A 20,466-nucleotide genomic window follows, 5' to 3' on the forward strand; every position below is an offset into this window, starting at 1 on the left:
TGATGATAATACTGAGTATTTTTTTCATGTTCTTATGGGCCATCTGTGTATCTTCACTCAGAAATGTCTATTCAAATCTTTTGTTTCTTTACTGGGCCATATTTTTATTATTGAGTTATAAATGTTCTTTACATACTATAGATGTTAGTCCTTCATTAGTCAAACAACATGCAAATATTTTCTTTTCCTATGAATTTGTTTAGCTTTCTTTTTTAAAAGTAATTTGTTTAACTTTATTTTATATGTGTTAGTGTGAAGGTGTCAGATCCCTTGGAATGGGCATTACAGACAGTTGTAAGCAGCCATGTGAGTGCTGGGAATTGAACTCAGGTCCTCTGGAAGAGCAGACAATGTTCTTAACCACTGAACCATTTCTCCAGCGCCCTATTGTTTAGCTTTCTTGATGGTGTTCTTTGTGACTACCACCAACAAGAAAAATGCTTAATTTTGATTATTTCTAATTTATCAATTGTTTTTGTTGCTTAAGCTTTTGCTTCATGTATAGGAAAAGCTACACTTTATTATTATCATGCCAACAGAAATGGATTGAGAAATAAGTGGTATAAAGTGAGAATTCATAGCGTGCTTTCCTAACATACACAGCCCTGTGCTTGATCCCCAGCACCTCAAGGACCAGACTTGGTGGCACTCGTCTATAATCCCAGTAGTCAGGAGGCAGGAGGGCCAGGAGTCCAACGTGCTCATCTGCTACACACATATATGACCCTAGCCTGGGCCATGTATGATCCTGTCTTTAAAACAAAAAACAAACTAACAATAAAAACAAATTGAGTTCTCTAATTTGAAGTCATCCATAAAGGAAATGATAGTGATTACCTGTTGAAAATATGAACGGCTTTTGTACCGAGCAGGGAAAGCAGAAGCCTTCAAGGAAAAGAAGTTCACAATCTCCAATCATTACATTAGCAAAAAAATTAGGGGTGTTAAGGTTCTATCTGTACAACTGTAAAGTTTTTTACGCAAACATTAAAGAACTCTTCTCTAAGAGAACATACTGTACCTGCTAAGTAGTTCCAGGCCAGCAGAGTACTTTGATAAGCATGGTGCAGCCCTGCCAACAAAAACACTTATTAGAGCTGCTGCGGATCCACCCAACTTTAAAAACTGTTACACACACAATTCTGGCATTGTTAATTATTACATACATAATTTTAAAGCCACTAATGAGGGGGCTGGAGAGGTGGGTCAGTTAAGAGCACCAGCTGATCTTTCAGAGGACCTGGGTTCAATTCCCACCACCCACATGGCTGCTCACAACTGTTTGTAACTCCAGTCCCAGGGGACCCAACACCTTCTGCTGGCTTCCATGGTAAACATTTATGTGGGCAAAACACTCACATATGTACATAATTTTTTTAAAAAAGATAAAAACCACCAATGAAGAGGCTAGAGAAATGGCTCAAGCTGTTCTTGCAGAGGATTCAGGTTCAGTTCCCAGTACCTCTCAGGCAGCTCACAACTGCTTGCAATGCCAATTCCAAGGGATCTGGCACCCTCTTCTGGCCTCTGTGGGCCATTTGTGCAAGTGGTACACATAAAATTCTGCTAGTATGTGTGCACACACACACATACATACAAATACTGACAACTGTAGCAGAATTGTAGTATAACCATTGTATCTGGCATGAATTCCAGAGTGATGGCACCTAAGCTGTAAAGTGATTGTCAGTGATGTTTCCTGAGATTTTATGGGTTGTTCCTCTAAAGGATTTTCAGAGCCTTTGCGTAACTTAATCCTGAGACATGCCTGGCAAATCAGAAAGTCGCTATGGCTGAGACTTGTTTTAGGTGATGGTTCCCTCAAGACAACCTCTGGATTGAATAAGAGGGTTTTTCTTTTTTTTTTTTTTCTTTAAGATTTATTTATTTATTATGTGTACAGTATTCTGCCTGTACACCAGAAAAGGGCACCAGATTTCATTACAGATGGTTGTGAGCCACCATGTGGTTGCTGGGAATTGAACTCAGGACCTTTAGAAGAGCAGCCAGTACTGTTAACCTCTGAGCCATCAGTCCAGCCCAGATAAGAGGTTTTTTTAGGTATGTGGAAAATAACTTCCTGAAAGTGCCTTTTATGGAACAATAAAAAGCGTTTCTAGGAAGGTGCCAGTGTTTAGTCCTTGAGAGGCTGATCCCTGCTGCTTGAAAAGCCTAGGCTCATCCTGCAGTGTCTCTTTCTTCCATCAATTGTCCCGCGTAAGCCAGAACACCAACATACAATTTACTTAAACTCTGGGGAAACTAAATTACTTCAGAATATACCACAACAAAACGATCTTACTTTGTCAGGCAGAGATTGTCTCTAGCATATAATACAATAAACATTTTCATATACTATTAGATAAAGAAAATAAATATGCTGGATCAAAGCTCACTGTTTGCAGCTGAAATTGAATTGGGTCACATACTTTAAAAAAAAAATCACAACTCAGGGGCTGGAGAGATGGCTCAGAGGTTAAGAGCACTGGCTGCTCTTCTAAAGGTCTGAGTTCAATTTCCAGCACCCACATGGTGGCTCACAACCATCTATAATGAGATCTGGTGCCCTCTTCTAACATGCAGGCAGAAAGCTGTATAAATTATAAATCTAAAAAAAATCATATCAACCCCCCAAAACAAAAAACAAAACAATAAAATCACAACTCTAGTGGGATTCTACAGAAACTCACTTATCAAGTTCTATTTCATTATTATTTGCTTTTCAGTGATCCAGGACTTTTAATCTGATCTTAACATACTAACTGTGAGCAACAGTGACTACTGACTGTCCTAGAATAAAATGATTTCACTTCCACTTTCCAATCATTTCACAAGTTAATTATACAATTTTCATGCACTGCAATATTTACTAAGAATCTAAACTTTCTTGTGGTGAGATACACCCAACAGACCCAAAGTCTGTAAATGATTCTCTTACATGAAATTCAAGTTACACAACTAAAGCTCTTGGCATGAACTTACCTGGGCTTGCTTTTTACTTTTGCTTCTCTTGACTTGTCACTTAAAGTCTTCAGCCTATAAAATAACAAATACAAAATTTATTTTTACCAAGTCAAGGGATTTTCAATCCCACGGAGGCTTTAGCCTATACCTATCCCCAGAATTACAATGCTCAAAAGAATCAGCAATTGGTTTGATAAAAAAAACAATTTGTACATCTCTCTAGTGGTAAGAAATTATAAGGGGTTCTAGCTGTCCCAGAAGCGGAAAAAAAAAAAACAAAAAAAAAAACAAAAAAAAAAAAACACCTCCACAGATAAAAGCCACGGAGGATGTTTTTACAGCCATGTTCTACCATTTTCACTCCAATCCCTGAAAGGCATGAAGTTGTGACACTTTAGATAGAGTTCTCCTAAGACTGTTATGTACCCTCTCAAGTAGGATTATGTTTATAGTAGAATGTACCCTCTCAAGTAGGATTATGTTTATAGTAGAATGTGGAAGGTACTGCTAAGACCATCTTCATAGCATCTACATTGGTATCTCAAATACATAGTCATAAAATATTTTTAATACCAACTTTTCTGCCTACCCATAAAAGAAAAAAAAAACTAATTTGAGATAAAAAGTAAAGAGAGATTATTACAGAACTGAAAATAAAACTGCTGTAACATTCAGTAAAAGCTTCCCCGTGCGGCTCCTTAACAACCATCTGTTTCAAAAATTGGTCTTTAACCAAATGCAATATGTGGAACTTATGTGATCTGGGTTTGGGTAAATCAGCTGTAAAAAGGCATTTCTAAAAAGCAAGAGAATATGATTAGGGACTGCGTAACTGATAGTATCAATGACTCAGTGTTAATTTGGTTAGTCATGACTGTGGCAGCCATTTATGTAATATCTATGTTAGTGACTAAGCTGCCCCGTGAGAGCTGCAGCAGATCTGTGTAGGACAGACAGGAAAGACAAAGATGCCAACACCTGGAGACTGTTGACTGAGAACTGGACATATGGGGTTCCTATCACTATTCTATTTTTTGTGTATGTGTGAAGCTTTTGTTTAAGAATGTGTTTAAACTAAAGATGGAAGCACATGACCGGAATCTCAGCAGTTGGGGAAACTGAGGTAGGATGATTAAGTGCTCAAGGCCAGCCTGTGATCTTGTCTCAAAAATTTTTTTCTAACAACAGAAAGTCTTTAAATGACATTTTCTCATCATTCGTTTTAAAAACAAACAACAACAACAAAACAAAACAAAACCTATCAATGTACCAAAATGTAGAATTAGATGCAAGAGGACAAGAAAGAGTTAAGAAAGTTTAGCAAAGAAAAAAGTGAAGGGTACACCACTATTTTTTCCAGGTCTTTTTTGATTTTTTTTTTTAAAGATATGGTCTCCCTATGAATGTACTGGCTGGCCTGGAACTCACTATAAAGATCAGGCTGGCCTCAAATTCACAAATATCCACGTGTCTCTGTCTCCTGAGTGCTAGGACTGAAGGCGCATACTACCACACTGGCTCTATTATTCTTTTTCTTTTTTTTTTTCACGGTTTTAAATTTTGCTTTTTTATTTATTTATTTTGTTATGGTGGACAGTCATCATTTGCCCCGACAGCCATCTGAAGCCAACAGTCCTGATTATTAAAAACCACAAAACTGTATAAGTGCTCTCCTCCTTTTTGGAAACCATGTTCATTCCCTCTCCATGAAACAGGGCTGTCTGCAAAGCCTTGAACTGTCAAGGTGATCCATGGAGCTAACTTTGGTTCATCAAAGTAGTGACACAGCTATTCGAGAAGGACATGTATCTTCTCTGGCAGTAGGAAACCTGTGATTGTATACAGACAGGCTTGGGCTATCACTGTGCGTGGCTGGGGACAGCAGTAGGTTGATATGAAATTATAAGGCTGGTTATTTAGGTTCGCACTGCAGAAGACAGCTCCAAGCCAGTCAAAGAGCTCCAGGGCACTGCAGGCCTCCTCCGGCTCCCCTGCAAGCGCACTGCTCTGCAGCACCGGACACTGTAGCTCTCTCACTGTGCTCAATGACATTTTTGGCTGGTGCTCCTGAATTTGGTATTTGGAAAACTAGGACATCACCATTGATTCTTCTGCACCTGTATGATGCCAAGCCAAAAGAAAATCAAACTTCAAAGGCTTCTTTTCTTTGAAGGACTAAGACATTCTTTCATACTTCTTAGAATTCAGGTTAAGGGATAAATCCATTAAATCAAAGGAAATTATAAACTTCATAAGTTTTCTGCCAGAATACCGAGGATAACCCTGAAGTCCAGTTTCTTCATAAGTATCTTTATCCAGCGATAAAATTCATTTTCCATTCGGTAGTAGAGCAACAGTATTATCTTCATCAATCCTTGTATTGTATGTTAATGCAGAGAATGAACCTTTCTTTGCAAAGGTGTTGATGAATTCATGTGTAATGAATTCATGGAGAGGTAAGTTCTTCACAGAGTAATAGGAATAAGAAAGGAAACCCTGTAATTATGATAGTGCGTCTCCACAAGATGCTTATGGCGAGACTTGTCGTGGCTGAAGTTTGATTTCTCACAGACCAGTAAGTGCCGGGGCGCCTCTTGCAGCCTGCGCAGCGTGGCCATGTTAAGCATGAGTCCAGGCGCGCCTCGCCTCCCTATTATTCTTATTTTTAGATAAAGTATAGAATTGAATATATACATTTTTTTCCTTTTTTTTTTTTTTTTTAAAAAGAAAGGCAACTGGTTCCTCTCTAAGAACATCCTTTAGGCTGGGAAGAAATCGAGGTAGTCCAGCATTTCCATATGAAGACAACTTAATTCTTCACACAAACTCTGAGCTGTGAACTTAATAAAGTCTATTCATATTCCCCACTGTCCATGGATACTGGGAAAGAAATACTGACCCAGGTGAATTCCCAAGTTTCCTCAAATATAAAATACTAGTATTTTATCCAACCACATATACTTTATAAGAATTAAATAAAATTTATAATATGATGGGGGGGCAACAGGAGAAACTTCGGGTCTAACTCAAATGAAAAGTATGATTATTACTTGATGGAAACAAGTTTATTACTATCCAGAAAGTTGAAAAGTAGAGATGAGATGGCCTAGTTGGCAAAGCTCCATCAGGATAAGCCTGAGGGCCTGAGTTCAGATCTCTACAATCTGTGTAAAAGCCAAGGCAGCACCTGTAATTCCAGCATGTGGAAGCAGAGATGGGCAGCTCCCTGGAGCCCACAGGCCAACCAGCCTAGTGAAATTGATGAGCCCCAGGCTCAAAGAGAAGGCCTAGCTCAAAACACAAAGCAAGCTAGAAAGCGATTAAAGAAAAACAAACAAAACCAGCATGGCCTCTGGTCTCCATTTGAACACACACACACACACACACACACAGAGAGAGAGAGAGAGAGAGAGAGAGAGAAAATTGAGAGAGAGAGAGAGAGAAGCAATGCACATGCGTGATCCAGGGTGAAATATCACAGAACTTCCCAATGTACCAGCTCCTACGAAAGGGTTTCCCACCCTATTCTGTCTTCTTTCTAAAGCACACATTCTCAAGCTGGCGCAAGTGCTGAAAGTATACTGATACGTGGACTTTCCGACTAAATAAACTAAAGCACACTTTCCAGCTCACGCACTGAACCTCAAATGTGCTACAATCATTCAGTAATTTTATTTTTCGGAGGCTCCAGATATGTTAACTTGACACTAGCACATTTGTTTCTTCAAGTTTTGAAGATGCTAAAATGCAGGCTTCTCACTATGAAATTGAAGTAATTTTTAAAACTGCTTAGACAAAAAGTGTAAAAAGAGGAAGAAGAGAGTCATGTGGCACTCTGCAGTGAACTATGGTGACAGACACACAGATACGCTAGCTGGCTCAACTGCATGGGGTTGCGTGGACAGCATTTCAATTGCGTGCCCACCAAGTCCACATCGTCTACATCATCAGTTAGCAGAAAAGCGATGTTTGCTTTGAAAAACTACAAAACCTGCCAATTATTTAAACCATATTCAACCTTTTGTTATTCCACCTTTGAATTCTGTTCACAAATCAAAATCAAACCTATTATATTTTTACATATCAAATTCTGTGTGTTGCACAGAGAGCTAGAAACAGACAGACACATGCATACACACACACAGGGGGTGGATCTCAAAGAAAAACCATCACACTTTAAAGTATATATGACCCCTTAAACTTGGCAGCCTGAGAAATTCACCCAAAGTGGCACAAACTCAGAAAAGGAAAATTATTTTCAAACCAACTTTTCCCTAACGAATCACACACTACTTCAGTCTGACCCCTCTCCTGAGGGTAACTTCAGTTTCCAACAGCTTCTTGGACATCAAGGGCTGCTTCATGAGATCACTGTCCACTGCTCCTTTTCCCTCCAATTTTTTCTTCCTCCTTTATGTTGGTATATGCCACTTAACAAATGTAACTTCTCTGCTGCCCATCCCTAATCCCAAACACAGAAATCCATGTGGGCCTATCCCTCAATCTGTAGCACAACAGCTGCAACAGTCTAAATATTCTGTCTACTCCCACTAGGATGAAAGTAGTGTCCTTACTTGTCTAGGTGTTCCATGCTATAGCCCCCATGCCTAAAATAGGGCCTGACACAAAGTAAGCATGGGACAAATGTTTGATAGATTAAGCAAAGTGCGAACTTCCTTCTCAGCTACACCTCCTATAAGGGCTTCCACGTCTCCAGTACCCCTACTGAAACCTAACAGTCCATCCTTATTCTTCAATGCCCAACTTAGAAGCCTTCAGTAGATGTACCCTAAGCAAGGACTTGTTCCTCTGAGTTCGCATAGCACATCACTCAGGTCTTTTAACATTCAGCTCATCAGGCTTTGCTTCTGTAACTTTGGTGGCTGCAAGACCCAACCTGATATTCAAACACTTCTTGGTATATACTATGCAAAACTGAGCATACGGCCTCTCGTGCCTTTTTAAAGCATTTGTGACAAAAAAAGGGCACATCACACATATACACATGCAGACCAACACTCACACACTTACAACAAAGTAAGTCTTAAAGAACCTGAAACTGGAGAGCAAAAGAGGAAGGCCCCTGGCACTACTGTCTCCACACACATGGGTGCATGTACCTGCACACACACACACAGGCCACTTACATTCAGAGGGAGGGAGGAGGAAAAAAGGAGCCTGCCAGCTGAGGGAGTAACTTCATAACACACTGCCTGCCTGCCACAAGGTCCTAGGTTCCATTCCCAGAGCCTAAAAAATAAGGAAATGAAAAAAAATCCTAGAAAAGACAACCTTTGCCTATTGACTACACTATAAATTAAATTATTAGATATTCTTTTTTTGCACAGTTTAAAACAATTGAAGAGGAGAAGAGAATAAAGATACTGAACAAGAAAAGAAAAGGGCTATAGTGCCTTTGAAAGCATGACAAATAGGAAACACAAGCCTGTAATATAGTTATAAACCTTCAAGAAATTTGAGCTTCAATTCCCTGAAGAGCATTAATACCTATGCTTTTGTTCATAACTGCTCAAAATTTTAAAACAAAATAAAACAGAGAAGTATGTACTTTTAGTGGTTTTTCAGAGCACAGCCAATCCAGCCTCTCAAGGAAAACAAAACAAAACAAAAAAACAAAACAAAACAAAAACCTGTTCTACAGGAACCCCCTAAAATGGCTCCCAAGAACCAAGTCAAATGAACCAAAACTCAGGAAAAAGAACTCTACATAAGACCCAGAGCCAATGTCCCCCACTTCCAAGACTTTTGGGTTTGCCTACTACCCTAGGGGAAAAGAACATGACAGAGTCACAACACTAGGTTTGTGCTGGTACCATGGATAAAAATTTAAGACGGGGCTGAAGAGATGGTTCAGTGGTTAAGAGCACTGTCTGCTCTTCCAAAGGACCTGGGTTCAATTACCAGCACCCACATGGCAGCTCACAACTGTCTGTAACACCAATTCCAAGGGATCTGGCACCTTCACACTAGTGCACATAAAATAAAAATCAAATAAATTTTAAAAAAGTTTAAGAGAAAAGGCCACAAGGAGCAGGGAATGGAGCTCAGGCATAAAGCACCTACCCAGCATGTGGGGCACCAGGTTTTCGTCCCACTGAAAAAAAGAGGCCAGAAGTCTAAGGACAACCTGGGTCTATAATCTCCATCTTGTCCTGTAACAATCATGACTGTACATTGCATTTCCCACTAAGTCTAAAGGAGGGTAGATATTGAGGTCTCTTGTAGCTAAAGCTAAAATTCCTTTCCTTGGGGAGACCTTTTCTTGCCCCTGGGGTACTAGTAACAAACCAAGACACAGTATTTACAAAGTCCACTTCGGGGAACCAGTGAATTTACTGAGCTCCCTTCCGGAGCACAGTGAGGCTTTCTGTATGGTGCGTGGGCACCTGTAGCCCAGGAAGTGAGCTCAGCTCCTCTGTCACCCCCAGGCAGCCCCTCTGGAGGCTGTGTGCAGTACTGAATACAGCAGGTGTGGGAGAGCAGCTGGACACTCAGGTGAGGAGGGGTCCTCAATAGTCAGCATGCTCAGCTGGGATCACTCTTTTGCACTTGGGAAGCGGCTGAATTCTCCAAGATGGCAGCTTCCTGGCTCAGAGGGGTCACATAGGACATCGCCGGACATGATTTAGTCCCTGAGCTGTAATTCACTTAGGAGAACAATAAAATGGTCCTATTTCAGGGAAGAGGGTGGACAGATGCCTCAGCAGTTAAGGAGACTAGTTCTTCCAAAGGATTCAAGTTGATTCCCAGCTCACAGCTGCCTGTTACTCCAGTTCTAGGGGGATCCCATGCCCTCATCTCTCCTCTGCATGTACCTGCACATACATGATATACATACACAAACACACCAACATACACATGGATAAGAAATTGTGAAGGAAATTTCCCTGGAGTCAAGACTCCAGCTACATACATTTTCAGAAACTGAAACGAGCAAAAACCTGAGAGTCACCACTCCTGCCAGCTGTTAGGAGTGATACCGCACACACCAGACCTAGAAACCTACCGACTGCAACTTGAGCAAACACTTGAAACTGTTTTAGAAGGCAGCTGCTGTGCCTGCCGAACACTGGCCTTATCTACCAAGGGTCCTACAGGGACACCAGGTCCAATCTGACAGTCTTGGGAGGTGACTCCAATGGCTCGGCTAAAGCCCTCACTGTCTGTTACAACAGAACGTGTACTGTGTTTAATTTCTTAGACAAGGCCAAAATGGTCAAGTATGTAAAACGGACTAGGTAGCTCTCAAGCAGGAATATGTAAGAGTTAGAAAGACAAATATTTTGTTTGTTTTGTTGTTCCCTCAATAAAAACTGTATAGGAAACTGAGGACCAAAGTTACTATCAGTGGTCAGGGCTGCCTTTTCACTGTCAACACACACATAATTTAAAGAGTGTTATTTCCCTGCCAGGTAACAGGATCATGTCAGCTAAGGAACCTGTGCAGAAAGTTAACGGAGGCTTAGGAACTTACACGGAACAAAACTTTCCCAGGAGGTCTAACTCTAAACCGGTCCCAGGCTATGGCAGATTTCCAAAGGGGTCCCAGCTCCTGTCCCTAACTAAATTCTAAACCTTTTAAGCTATCTAGATCTCTGAAGACTGTGTGAGAGTGTGCAGTCCAGAGTCCACATTCCTAAGCAAGAAGCCTTCTAAGCAGACATCGGGCACAGTAATGGGCTCTGAAACAACCATGTGATCTACCAAAAGGGACTGCTAAGCAGTCAAAGAATTCCTTGAAGTGGTAACAGAAGGGCATTCAAGTTAGTTTTAGTCATGGCTACTCTCATGCTACAAGCAGGCTACTATAGCAATACACCATGGTATTTTTTTTTAAGTTTACATTCAAAAAAGACAGTTACTTTTCCTAAATTTATAGTTTAAAAAATGAAACCATGAAATAACACTTATCACTGGATTATTCCTTCAGCACCCATAATTAATATTGACGAGAATACGAAACTAAAATTATCAGTAATGCTTTTACAATGCTATACATTGGAAGCTTTCAAGTATTTGCCAGTTTGTTACTATTCAACAGGCAAACAGAATAAACATTTCTGTTTCAGGAGAGGAGAGATCAGCTAACATTTTTCCCATTAATTATTAACGTAGCATCATGACCAAGGTGCCCTCACATTAGGAACACTCTCCAAACACATGGACCAGTAGGGTATGGTGGTAGATGGCTGGAATCCCAGCACTGGGGAAGCTGAAGCAAGAGTATTCCCACCAGTTCAAGTCCAATCTGGGCTATAGTGTTAGACACTATCTCAAAACAAAAACAAAGGGATAGCAGATCTTTTATAAAGGTGACACTTTCCGTAAAGTAATAAAAGCTGTAAATGAATTAAATACTAAAAACCATACAAACAGTGCTTACTGCCTCTTTAACACAGTCAGTAAGAGTCCCAATAACTCTATACGCACCATCACTATCATCTTACAGTCGCGGAAGCGGAGACAAGAGCCTGGATAACTTGCAGTCAAGTTCAGTGGTAAAATCCGGCCCGAGTGATTAGGCAGCCTGGCACCCATTGAAGTTCCCAGACTTTGTAGCACATCGCAATCACCTGGGGATCCTTTAATGACCCCCATCCCTTGACAGGACGGCTTAACGGAAACTCTGAGAGGCCAGAGCTAGGAGATTGCGAAAGGTTCCCCGGGGCGTCCAAAGTTTGGGCAACTCCGGGTACACACAGCTTCGCTCCAGTTCTGTTCCCCTGGCCCAGCTCCTCCATGAGGGCGTTAAAGCAGGGCAAAGACAGAGAAGGCTGGAGAAGGGGAGGGCCAGCCCGGCGGCCGAGGCTCGGGCCGACCGGTCGGGTGTCGGGGCTGGAACTGAAGGGTGAGGAGCGTCCCGGGTGGGTCCTGCCCCGGGTAGGCCCGCGGGCGACCAGTGCGGAGGACGCAGCCTCTCACGTGACCGTCCAGGCCGGTCGAGCAGCGCTGTCCCGCGACGGGGCAGGAGGGCATCCCGCCCTCCGGGAGCAAAGTGGCTCGGTGCCGCCGCCGGGACGCTGGGAAGTTCGTTGTCTCCTCGCAGCCCCGCGCCCCCGCGGCCCTTTCGGTCGCCCACCGCGTACTCACCCGGAGGTGAAATCCTGCTGCACGCTCAGCAGCCGCTCGCGCAGGGTCTCCAGCATCGCGTCCCCTCCCTTCGGGCCTCGCGTCGCCGCGGCCTCCCACGCCGTCGGCCGCCCCCGCCCCTCAGCAGCCTCTCGCCTCACGCCGCAGCCCGCCGCGCCTTCCGCGTCCCCGCCCCCTCGGCGCGCCCGGCCCGCGCAGCCGCAGTGCGGCGCGCAGGCTAGGCTCCCGCTGCGCCGAGGGGGCGGGCCTTCGCGGACGCGCTCGCCCTCTCCGCGCTCAGGGCGGGAGGCCAGCCCCCAGCTTCTAGCCCAGCCCGGCCTCCTCCGCGGTTGTAACTCTGCAGCGCAAGTGCATCCTGGAAAGGTGATTTCAGTCCCTGAGCCCTTTAGTGAAGGGGTTGGCTTTCAAGGGTACCAAGATCGCTGCCGGGAATCTCTCGGCTCCCTGTAACACTGTGTCTAGGATTTGTTCCTCGGTGTTGGGATTTGGCAGTGATGATCACCTGTCTCCATACCCTTACTTTTCACACTCTAGATTTTTAACCGACCCCACCAAATGTCTGTGCCCTTCACACTTCCATGTTGCCAAAGCCATTTGTTACCCTTCCCCTGCGCCCGTGCTGGGATGGAACATAGTATCTTGCATACTAAGGCTACACCGCCGAGCCAACCTTCCTTATTCCTTCTCTGTGCCAATCTTTTCTCAACCTTTCAGTTGTCCACAGTGCAATTGCTAGTCTCTATCTTCCTCATTCCTGCTGCTTACCAGACTACACTCACAGTCTCCTCTTCTCTGCATGTGCCCCCCCCCCCCCGGGCTGTCCCAGCCATCATTGTAGTTTCTACAAGGACCGATGATACCTACATCTCTATTTTCAGCCTTGCCCCCTTCCCCTTCAGTTGTTTCAGCGTGTGTCCACGGGATATCTCAAGCATCCTTTGTGGCAAGCTAGGCAAACACTCTACCACTGAGCTACATCCCCAGCCCTTACTGTTGTCTTCTCTGAGGAAAAGGTGATCATAAACACTCCAAGCCTTTTCTAGGGAGCAGAGGGAATGGTGCTAACTACCGAGCTAGGAGGCTGAGTGTTTAGTCCTGCTTTCCTTTTTTTTTTTTGGGGGGGGGGGGGCAGACTTCCAAAACAAGGATTCCTTAGCTGTAGAACCGGCTACCAGGGTGACATCCTCATCACCATGACTAGATGGGCAAGGTTTCATCAGAGGTTCACTTCCCTATGATTATGAGGCATATGTTTCATTAGCCATATCAAAATAAAACCGAGTTAGCTTCCTGCTGGGGTTTGGATATAAGTTGTTCCCTTCAGGTTCATATGCTTGAACACTTGGTTGTGTGAGAAAAATACCATTTCCGAGTCACTTGAGTTAAGAATATGCAGTGCCGCCTTTTTTGAGTCTGTTCTAGTCAGAACAGCAGCTGCTGCAAAGTGAGTGATCATAGGTAATATAAAACGTAGTCCATTTGGAAAACACTGATACCGGAGCTATTAAGTCTATTTTTATTTCATTCGATTGAAAGAACTCCTCTACTATAAGCTATGAATTTACTAAGGTAATTCTAACTCAGGAATTTTAACCTAGCACCAAAACATGCAAGAACTATTTTCAAGTTATATTAAAAAAAAAAAAAAAAACAGTTTCACAAAGTGCAGACCAATTATTTCTATCTTAACTGACACTGTTTATTCTCATGTTCATGTCGTATTTTAAGATGTTTTTATGAGTACCCTTAATCAGGTCTAATAAGTCCAAAAGCAGCAAAACGTTTAAAGTTACATATTTTTTAATAAGGAAGTTAAAAAGGTAAAATCAGATGGCTTGGTAAGATGGCTGAGTGGAGTGGGTAGAAGCACTGCCTGCCAAGCCTGATGTCCTCAGACCCATCTCCAGGGTTCGTGTGGTAGCAGCAGAGAACCGACTCCTGAAAACTGTTCTCTAATGCACACATACACACACAGAGTTTTGGAATGCAATTAGAGAAAAACTGACTGCTGTTGCACAAGAAGGTTCCATTTGGATGAGCAAATGCATGGAGTAGACGCATGTGAAGTGATATGGTGAAAAAGTTAACAGTAACCGATTGCTGATTGACAGTAATTAGCAGCAGAATTATTTGCAGACGAGAAAGTTTCAAGTACAGCTGGAGAGGCAAAAAGGACCGCTGGAAGCTCCTCGCCTCGTGTTAATTCGGGAATTGTTTGAGAGTTGATTTACGAGTTCATCACCTCAGTGCGGGGAGAGCTTTGGTGGTGAGCCTGTGTGTCATGAATCAGAGCTGCTGAGAGGTGCCCTGGCAGCATTTCCCTGAACCGGCGTCAGCGTCCCTTGGGAATCTGTTGGAGATGTAGCCTCTAAGATCCCACCCAAACCTCCTAAGTCAGAAAATGAGTAGTAAGAGATGCCCACATGAGTCATATCTATGCCCACATGAGTCATATCCATGCTCCCCGTGAAAGAAGCACTATTTGACAGTCACAAAGAAAAAAACATTTTCACTGCAGGCAAGGTGGTCCATGAGGACTTGGTGGAATTTGACCCCCACTAAGGAGCAAGGCTGTACAAACCCAGGAGATTCCACAAAACATCACTGTCTGAGGTCTTTTAGAAGAGACACCAGGATTACTTAATTAACAGGACCTAACTTAGATCTGTAAATGTGTAAACATTTTAGGTATCATTGAGTTTGGAGATGCTAAAGCCATCCACCTAAGAAACATACGTGTTTTTTTAAGAAGCAATGAGTAGCCCTAATTGCTACTCAAGTTATCTTGAAGAAAACTGGCAAAGTGACTTTGAAAAAGAAAGGAGAGGCATAAACTAGGGAGGTGGCAAAGGGAAGCTTGCCACACAAGAGAAAAGGCCAGGGTGCACAATAATGTGAGGGAAAGGAGTTGAAAAAGATTGCAAGGTCTCAGGATGACAGTCAGCGGATCCAGGAGGCAGGCACCTCCTGGAGTAGCTTCCTGCATTGCCAAGTTGGGAGTGCCTAACATGGACTAAATGGAAAGAGTAGCTGAGGGCACCCGCTTTTTTCTATTTGTAGTTTAAATTTCGTCTCATGATAATAGCATCTTACTGGACATCTGGCCTTGTCTTTTCTGTTCAGTGAAAAGAAAAAGATGTTTCATGCATTAAGGGAAGAAACGATTGTTTCTGCTAATGTGTGTTTGAGTCTATGTTATCCACAAAATAGTCATAATCAAGTGACTCCATTCATCAAAGTACATGGACCTGCATGATCGGAGACCTCTTTCTCCTATCTTAGAGACAAATCATTTTCCCTTCAAAGAAGCAGACCGTAGAAATGACTTCTTCTGTTCCACTGTAGCACAGAAGTGTCTTCAAGGGGGAGAACTTAATAATATGGAAGAAAAATCTGTCTACTGTCCAGACCAGGAGCTGGAGAAATGGCTCAGCGGCTCAGAGCACTTACTGCCAGTGCCCACGTAACAGCTTACAACATTCTGTATCTCCTCTTTGGGGCTCTCCAGGCACTAGTAATGCATGGAGTACACATGCATACATGCAGACAAAATACTCATACACACAAAATACAGACAAATCTCAAAAGCAAACATGGTATGTAGGCGTACTTTTTCAAACTCTCTTATTTACATTTCTTATGTCTCTTTCTCCCTACTCCACCCCAGTCCCTTCCAACATGGCAACAGTAGGTAGGAGAGAGAAAGGGCTAGTGGGAGAGAAGACACAGTTCTCTTAGTTGCTTCCTGCTGGTTAGGGTCGTTGGGTTCCTTGGAGCCAGTCCAATCCTCATTTCAGGAGATCTTCAACTTCTTGTTTTACAAAAGCAACCAGGAACAGCAAGGGGGAAGCAGGAGCAGCCTTGTTTTTGTTTTTTTGTTTGTTTGTTTGTTTGTTTTTGTTTTTGTTTTTTCTGACCCTCCATACTCTCTGGGCTCTGGCATTCTCTCTCCAGAATCCTCAGATTCAAAGTATCTGCAGCTGGCAAAGAGCTCCTCTTAGAGCCCACATGAAGCAAATAGTCTGCTGCTGTAGACCATCTGAATCAGTCCCACATCCCACACCTGGGACCAAAACAAAAACAAATTTATATCCACAACAGTGGTAAGACCGTGTTTTATTTATTTTTTAAACTTTTAAAATAGAATAACAAAAAAAAAAAAAAAAAAGAGAGAGAGAGACAATCATTACAGATAGTGAAGTTTCAGCTTAATACAGGATGGGAGGAAAAGCCTTAATAGTTAACAGTTATTCATAACTGATAATTATAATTTCAGTTGGCTGTTTTCAAGGCTAGCTGTACCTCCAAATAATGTGGGAGACATTATTAAATTCCCATCCTCCAGCTCAAGCCAGAGCGCATTTGATTTATTTGCAACATCTCCATATTATCTGACAGCTTCTCTGTGGTTTCTTTGAGGTCTACTTAGGGAACCCACATGAGGGTCTTTTCCTTCTGCAGGGAGAACAGTTTTTCACACAACAGCAGCCTTGACCTTAGACTCCGTGGCTCTTTTTCTGATTTCTGACATCTGTTTATACTTGTGCGTGGAAGTCCACAGATGATAACTGTTGTCCTAATAAACCAGTTTTACACGGTAGTAAAAAGCTCTGTGGAGTACATGCAATGGTTGATTCCTTTCTCCCAGTAGTGAGTCTAATAACCGTACACCCGTAATCCTAACGAACCGTAAGGAGAAACAAAAAGTCACAGCCTAGAAGAGCAATTGTGAATGAAGATCTTCCAGTCAATCTCAACTCTGTAAAAGAGTGGAAATGGCACAGGAGGAACAGCACCCAAGAGGAGGAACCTCATCTCCTTTGCTGTCTCATTACTCCACCTGGAGGCTGCAGGGAGGGGGAAACATTAGGCTGAACAAGACAGAGACAGAATCATGCTCCATCTGCTGATCACCCACTGCCTCCTCAAAATCCAGCAAGGCATGGCTTGTCAGAGCTTCCTGTAGTGCTATCTTTCCATCATGCATGGGCTCTACCTATTCTAGGGGCTGGATGCCGTAGATGTAGTAATGGCGTTAATAATACCATAAAACATTAGTCTCTTGTGATGAGAGCCTTTATCTACTACAAGCTCATGTGTACCAGGCAAAGCTAGAAGCAACTCATATGCATGTGTCCCCCGTTTTACAGTTGTGAAAATAAATCACACCCCAGTCTGTATGAGCTTCTGCTCTAGAGGGGAGAAGATGCCCACAAGGGATTCCCGTTCGAAATTTAGTAATCCCTAAGACCAGGAGGGGATCACCTTGTCTTCAATTAAGACCCTTCAAAGGGGCCAGTTTCTGGGGATCACCTCATAAATTTAAACCCAGAGACCTCAGTGCCACTTCTGGAAGGTGCTTATGGTTGGTTTGGTCAGATGTGAGCCTCAGCCCTGTTATCCCAGGGCCAGCCCCTGGAAAACAATGCCTGGTAATATGAAAACTAAAGGTCATCCCTCAGGCCTTTGATAGGTGACCCAGGATACCACCATGCATGTAGACTGCAAGACCTTTGGAAGGAGACAGAGAAAAGAGAGAGCCCCAGGGCAAGGGAGGAGTGGTCATGACCATGACTGTCAGGCCCTTCTCAGGAACTCTGCCTTCTGAAAAGGGTTAGAGGGGAGTACATGCTCCTGACCTGTAGGTAAGAAGCTTTTCACTTTGAACTTGAATCTGAGACATGGGTGGGTTAGAGTTGAGCCCTAAGGAAGAAAGTGAACAAAGATTTGTCTACCATATTGGTCAAACTTGACAGTCTAACTTCTCCTTTAGTACCAGACGATTGTTCAGCCCAGGATCTTTACCAGCCTGGCTTTCTCAAATTTAGACATCACCCCAAGAAGACACCTAGCAATGTTGAGTCACTTCTGTGGCATCAAACATAGGACTGACTGTATTAGTTTTCTCTTGTGATAAAATAACCTGACAAAAAGCAACAGAAGTAAGAAAGAAAGAAAGGAAGGAAGATGTTTTATTTTTACTCAACAGTTTAAAAAGACATTCCATCATGGTAGGAGAGTCATCGCAACTGGGGCAGAAAGGAAGGACCGAGTCAGGTCACGTTGCATCTTCACATCTTCAGTCAGGATGGATGCTGGTGCTCAGCTTACTCTCTTGTTCTTAATGCAGTCTCCCAACCCAAGGAACAGCCCTGCCCACAGTTAAGGTGGGTCTTTCCAACTCAGTTATCCTCATCTAAATAAGTCCTAGAAAGCATGCTCAGAGCTGGTCTCGTAGGTAATTCTAGGTCCTGTTGCCTTGACAATATTAACCATCACAAGGACCAAGGTCTCACACAAAGCTCACCAATGTAACAACCTCAATAGAAAAGTCCTTTCCAGAGCATACATCTCCAAGAAAACAGTTCCAACTACATACAACATTCCAGATAGGTCCAGATGGTCTTACTAGGTCAACTGACCAAGTAGATTAGAAAAGGATCCATTTGTGGAAAGGAATGGAGAGACTGTGAGATAAGATAGGTGAGGATTTAAATATGTCGCCTGAGCTGATAGTACAATATAAATTCTATTAGGAAAGAGCCACTTGGAGGCCCAATGAAGATCCTAGTGATGAGGGTGAGGAGTGTGTGTGTACATCAAGAAAGGTCCAAAGATGACCTCATTGGGAACACAAAGCAATTTTAGCAGGGACCAATGAATTTTAGCACCAAACAGCCAACAACTATGATAGCTCTAGCTAGCCAGAGGTGGGTGAGTCAGTTTTGATTGCAGCCAAGAGAAAGCAAGACAGTCTCAGATGTTTTCTTTAATATATTAAGGAAGAAGGCTCCCTAAGGAGAGAAGAAAGTCACCTGTGACCGTGAACCAGAGAATAACATAACTTTAAACCACCTCCACCCACCCACCCCCCAGGCTGGTGAAGCAGGATTCACTGGCATCTTGTAGTTTTGCTCTGAGAGATAGGTAGGTCAGAACCATTACACTGTCCTCATTTCCTTCTGCCTGGACTGCAGTGGGAGATTGCCTGGGAAACACAGGCTACAGTGCCTCCTCTTAAAAAAAAAAAAAAAAAAAAAAAAGTCTTGTCACTGGGTGTGGTGGCACACCCCTTTAATTGCAGCGCTCAGGAGGCAGAGGCAATCAAACTTCTGTGAGTTCAAGGGTGGCCACCTGGTCTACATAAGAAGTTGCAGAAGAGTGGGCTGCAAAGTGTGCCTGTGTCAAGAAAAAAGTAGAGAATGAAAAAAAGAAAGAAAGAAAGAAAGAAAGGAAGGAAGAAAGAAAAAAGAAGGAAGGAAGCAAAGAAGAAAGGAAGAAAGAAAAACAAGCTTTTAGTATGGAACATTCACGCAAAGTTTTTATAATACCTTGTGAAGTTTCACTATTGTACTTTAAATGAGACCTACGAGTTTGGTCCATGGGCCAAATGCTCTTGCTGTGCTGTCCCCCACCCCACACCCCTTCCCTGTTATTTTGCCTTTTTTTTTTGACGTTGCAGATTGCAAGCAGGTGCATTTTGCCTAAATGATGATGTGTTTTGACAGGGAAGTGAATTTACACTATTTCACTTCCATCACTAAATGTAACCTCTGATGTGAAGGTTCAAGTAATCTACCCTAAAAATAGCTAAGGGCTGAATGGGAATGGAGGCGAGGATTAGTGTCGACTGTGGTTTTATGTAGCAGAAATCCAAATGCCAAAGAATTCCCCTTGCTCGACCTAGCTTTGCCCTCACTTCCAGCCCGCAGGGCCTGCACCAGGAGCGCGGTGCTCTTCCTAATCAACGCTAATATTAATATACATGAGGTAGGAAAACCTCAGTGGAGAATTAATTACCCTTACCACTGTTTTTCTTTCAAAATTGGTTGATTTTCTTTGGGAAATATGACATGATATGATTTTGTGGGGAATTATTATTTTTGGAAACAAAACCAAATACTAATTATGGGCTTGCTGCCAACAAACCTAGTGCAGCCTGCTCCATCTACTTCTTGTGGAAATGCTTCAATGATTCAGGCTAAATATACCCTGGTAAATGAAACTTTAAGTTCCCATGATTAAAATAGCTCTTAAATCCTTTTCACTATCTTTTACAAAATTGAAACACACTCATATTATTTAAAGAAACAAAGAACTGCATTGCAAAGAAATGCCCTGTAAGGGCATTTAGTAGATATTATAATTTAGACTTAATTAAGATAAGTAGTGTGGGTTTTAAAAGATTTAATGAGGGCTGGAGAGATGGTTCCACAGTTAAGAGCACTTGCTGCTCCTACAGAGGGCCGGAGTTCTGCTCCCATTACTCACAATCACCAATGCCTCCAACTTCATGAGATTCTGCACTCTCTCCTGACATCCACTGGTGTCCCTACAAATGTGCTACACACACACACACACACACACACACACACACACACACACACACAC

General features: G+C 42.8%; 1 protein-coding gene and 1 pseudogene across 1 annotated transcript in view; both read right to left on the reverse strand.

Moving 5' to 3' along the window:
* The window catches only part of Dtnbp1 (dystrobrevin binding protein 1), a 95,091-nt gene extending 82,848 nt beyond the window's left edge, over positions 1–12,243 (reverse strand). The window contains exons 1-3 of the mRNA XM_055595254.1: positions 12,076–12,243; positions 2,983–3,036; positions 1,022–1,072 (exon numbers count right to left, since the gene is read on the reverse strand). Coding sequence (XP_055451229.1) covers positions 1,022–1,072; positions 2,983–3,036; positions 12,076–12,131 — 161 coding nt within the window. The 5' untranslated portion in view covers positions 12,132–12,243. The remainder of the gene's footprint in view (positions 1–1,021; positions 1,073–2,982; positions 3,037–12,075) is intronic.
* Positions 4,549–5,582, reverse strand: LOC129667560 (ribonuclease P protein subunit p40-like; annotated as a pseudogene).
* Positions 12,244–20,466: the final 8,223 nt, after the last annotated feature.

Source organism: Psammomys obesus, unplaced genomic scaffold (assembly GCF_907164565.1).
Source record: "Psammomys obesus unplaced genomic scaffold, mPsaObe1.curated_primary_1811, whole genome shotgun sequence".
NCBI lineage: Eukaryota > Metazoa > Chordata > Mammalia > Rodentia > Muridae > Psammomys > Psammomys obesus.